Source organism: Octopus bimaculoides, chromosome 14 (genome assembly GCF_001194135.2).
Source record: "Octopus bimaculoides isolate UCB-OBI-ISO-001 chromosome 14, ASM119413v2, whole genome shotgun sequence".
NCBI lineage: Eukaryota > Metazoa > Mollusca > Cephalopoda > Octopoda > Octopodidae > Octopus > Octopus bimaculoides.
The window spans coordinates 33576009-33580085 of NC_068994.1; the positions used below are offsets into that span (position 1 = coordinate 33576009).

The 4077-nt window shown below is 39.8% G+C and overlaps 1 protein-coding gene across 3 annotated transcripts in view; it reads right to left on the bottom strand.

Moving 5' to 3' along the window:
• The window catches only part of LOC106875084 (protocadherin gamma-A4), a 132975-nt gene that overhangs the window by 25356 nt on the left and 103542 nt on the right, over window positions 1–4077 (bottom strand). Inside the window, exon 4 of one of the 3 annotated variants that reach the window (XM_014923053.2) lies at window positions 7–549. The exons of 1 other annotated variant lie outside the window; for it this stretch is intronic. In XM_014923053.2, coding sequence (XP_014778539.1) covers window positions 275–549 — 275 coding nt within the window. In that variant the 3' untranslated portion in view covers window positions 7–274. Of the gene's footprint in view, window positions 1–6; window positions 550–4077 lie in introns of those variants that run through there. One more of the 3 variants, XM_014923054.2, reaches the window with a different exon arrangement.

The window sequence follows — 4077 nt, forward strand, 5'->3', positions numbered from 1 at the left end:
TATATATCGATCCTGGAAGGATGAAAGGCAAATTTGACCTCAGCGGGATTTGAACTCAGAACGCGGAGAACTGGTTAAAAATGGAAGGCGTAGTGTGAAGTAAATTTATGTCTATATGTGGGTGTATGTGACAGTGTGTTGATTTGTAGCTGTTTTTTTATGTGTGCGCATGGTGACTACGTGATTGTGAATGCGCATGCGTGTGTAGGATCTGCTTTTTTACTTAATTGGCTGTGAATGTTTCGCTTTATTCATATTTTTGTTCAGTCGTTCATTACGAATATGGTATTTTGGGTAATGCCGGTAAAGGTTTACTGTAAGACGTGAAGCTATTTCGTAACGGTAAATTCCACGGTTGCAATTTGCTGATGCTGCCTCCTCTAATTGACTTAAGATCGATGACGTCATTGCTGTTGGAAGAAATCGGACTGTTGTTTCCATGGACGCTGTCGCTGCTCGAACTTTTAGCGTTCTTTGGTCGGCTTAGCATCGGTGGCATCGGTTTTCTGCCGGCGATCTTAGAGTGCTTTGGTTGTAGTGAGTAAGGATCTGCAGGGAAACCAAAAAAAAAAAAAAAAAAAAAAATTAATAAATAAATCTGAATGAAGTGAAATCAAAGACAATAAATAAACAACAGGCAAGAAAACAAAAAAAGGAATCAGTACATTACGGTGGTGGAAAGGGGGAGCGGATAAGAGAAAGGAGTAGGGGGGTTAGTTTACTAGATTGATGGTAGTAGACGTGATGGCAGTGGTGGTGGTGGTGGTAAGGGGACATAAAGGACCATTCGGTGAGATTTACATTCAGGACATGAAGGGAGTTGAGAGGGGGCTGGATAGCAAAACTGGAAATAATAATTTTATTCTGAGCTGCATTATTCTTGCAATCTTCCTCTGGTCACAGTAGTAGTAGTAGTAGTAGTAGTAGTAGTAGTAGTAGTAGTAGTAGTAGTAGTAGTAGCAGCAGCAATATCAGCAGCAGCAGTACCAGTAGCAGCAGCAGTAGTAGTAGTTGTTTCTAACATAAGCACGAGATTTGAAATTTTTGTTAGTCATTTAAAATCAAACACCCTTGTACTTGAACTGGTACTTAATTTTATCGTCAACGGGACGGGGCGGGGCGGAGCGGAACTGAAAGGCAAAGATAACCTCGGCGATATTTGAACTCAGAGCGTAAAAAGCCACAAAGAATGCGTCAAACATCTTTCTTCCGAACGCTCTGACGAAATACAAGGGAAAAACAACTAACAAGAAACACTACCTAATTTACAAGTAGAAAACGGGTGGAGATGACAATAACAATTAAGAGACATTCATAAATAATAAATAAATAACACTAACAGCGTAGAATAAAATAAGAATTAGAAAAAGTCCCTAAAATGGAAGGAAACCATATAAAGTTATCCGAGGTACGCCTTGCTCAAACGTAGATTACCTTCACACACTAAAAGCACGTACCTTTTCCCAAGTTACACCACTATCCTACGGTTAGTCATTTAATGTAAGTCTGTTTGCTGAGTTATTCTCATCTAACTTTCATAAAATATACTGGGGGTGGGGCAACAGTTCCCTCTCTACCTTCATATCTCTCCCTATTATGTGGGTTGATAAGGGCTTGGTTTGAGAGTAAAAGGTCTGTTCGTAAAACTTTCAACCACGTCCATTATATTTTAGCTTCTTTTGTTACAGCCACCAGACGAAAAAAGGAAAACTACTGCTCTTCTTTAATAAAATAATGCATCGGATTAATCTTCACGATAGACGTGGCTGATACTCGGTTCCATCTTTCACATGATAACAGCTGTCCGACATGTACCTGCAAATTATCACTCCACGGACACTGAATGAGTCAGTGTTAGGCGCTTTTCTCATCCTGCGTGTGTCTTGTCCAGGCTAGGATATTAGTTAGAGTCCGACATAGCTATAACTACAAAGTTTATATTATGCACATAAAGCAGCGCTGCATAATCAAAGAATTTTATATAATTCCAGGCCAGAAAGCCTTCCATAGGAGACCAGTCTGAGGGTTCCAGTCAATGCTCAGAATCACTCCCAGTCCACCGTCGCTGAGATCTGTCACTAGCCTCTACAATATGCAGGGGTCCATTTTCCATCGACTTCACGGTCCGGCTGGTTGAGTGCGGTGAAAACCTGGCAACATTCCAGAAGCTATCACACCAACCTATTTCTGCCCTGCACCCCAGATTGCAGCCTGATCAAAGATTTGAGTTGCATTAACTGAGCATAAATAGAGATCATTCCTGCATGCTATCATCAGGTCCCTGGACGTGTTCGCCTCAGAACGGGCCTTTCCATCATCCATCACGGTATCCCGAGGCACTTTTATCGTGGTCTTTAGCAGGAATAGTAAACTTATGATTTTTGATATGAGTATAATGTCGGATCTAATGGTTAAGCTAATCTCGGTATTTTACTGGTATTTATTTTATCCATCTTAATTGGGTGGAAAGAGAAACAAAGTCACCCTAAACGAGATTTGAACTCGATTCTTAAAGGAGCGTAACTGAATATGGCAAAGAATTTTGACCACCATTTTACCGACTCAGCCATGTTTCGTGTGTGTGACTCGAATATCGAATATGACTCTACCACGATACGACTGACTTAAATTTATGTATTGACAGCTGTGAAGTATTGTTGCTCTAATACATTACGCCTGCTGTCAGTTTTAATAATAACAGCGTTGTGAGTAAAGCTTTAGAAGAGAACAGCATTAGAAAGAGAGCAATGAGAGGCGAAAGAAAATATGTTACTTCATGGACAGTTTTGAGAGATACACAAGAGAGACATTTGAGATTGACGGATCTTTGTATTGGTTATCCAAAGGAAATTTGAAGAAGAAAACAGAAAGGGAGAGAGAGAGAGAGAGAGAGAGAGAGAGAGAGAGAGAGAGAGAGAGAGAGAGAGAGAGAGAGAGAGAGAGAGAGAGAGAGATGGGAAGTTACGAAACATGAAGTAGCCAATGCCATTGTTGATGGAAACAGAGAGGACAGACATGTACGTGGTATTTCGTTGAGAAACCGAAAACTGTGACTTATTTAATCAGTAGCTAAGAAACGTTATCTCGGAAGCAGCATTATAAATGCTAACCTCACAAAATATGCTCCAATTTCTTATGGAATCTATACCGACGATATAGATTTTAACTTTCAGCAGCAAAACTGGTGCCAAACTGTAATTGAAAAGACGAAAATTCTAACGTTTCCTTTAGTGTTCTTAATATATAACAATATTCTTGCCTTCACGGGAGTATGAACCTATTAGAGTGTGTCACTTCTGTATTTAGTCTGTATTTTACAGGAAGATAGATAAAGTTAGAGATAGAGAGAGAGAGAGAGAGAGAGAGAGAGAGAGAGAGAGAGAGAGAGAGAGAGAGAGAGAGAGGGGAGGATGAGAAAATCACTAGCGCTCTAAGGTTTTCTTGTATAATTTCAATGTAAGCATTCTGGAGAATTGACCAGCGGTCAAAAGAAAGAATCACGATATTTCAAACTGACCAAGTCTTATAACAAACAAGGACAAACTGAATGGCACGCTGAACGAAGAAAATATTTTGAAATGCTTTTAGTAGTACGGCCCACCTGCTAATGAGTCATGTCTCATTCAACCTGTTTCTACGGAAAAGTTGTCCGTTCATGCCATATAATGTAACACCTATGTGGTTGTTTGACATGCTAGTAAAAGCAGCAAAACCTTTATCATTCTTTAGCAAGAAGAGAATTTGGGGATTATTAAGTCTTATATATGGCATGTTTGAAAGGAGAGAGAAAGAAGGGATGAATTTAATCATAAAACCACTCTAAAGGAAGAAGGGGTTATGCCGCAGCGGTAGTTGCAGAGGCAACAAACAAAGCACTAACAGCAACAACAACAGCAACAACGACAACAACAACTCAAGAGTTCTGGTATTGCGATTGTCTAAAAAATAAAATGAGCTCAAATGGTTGGTTGTATCTTTGTCTCTCTCTCTCCACACACACACACACAGACACACACAGACACACGCACTTAGGAATTCACATTGTAGTAGTAGCAATAGACATTTCATATACACACA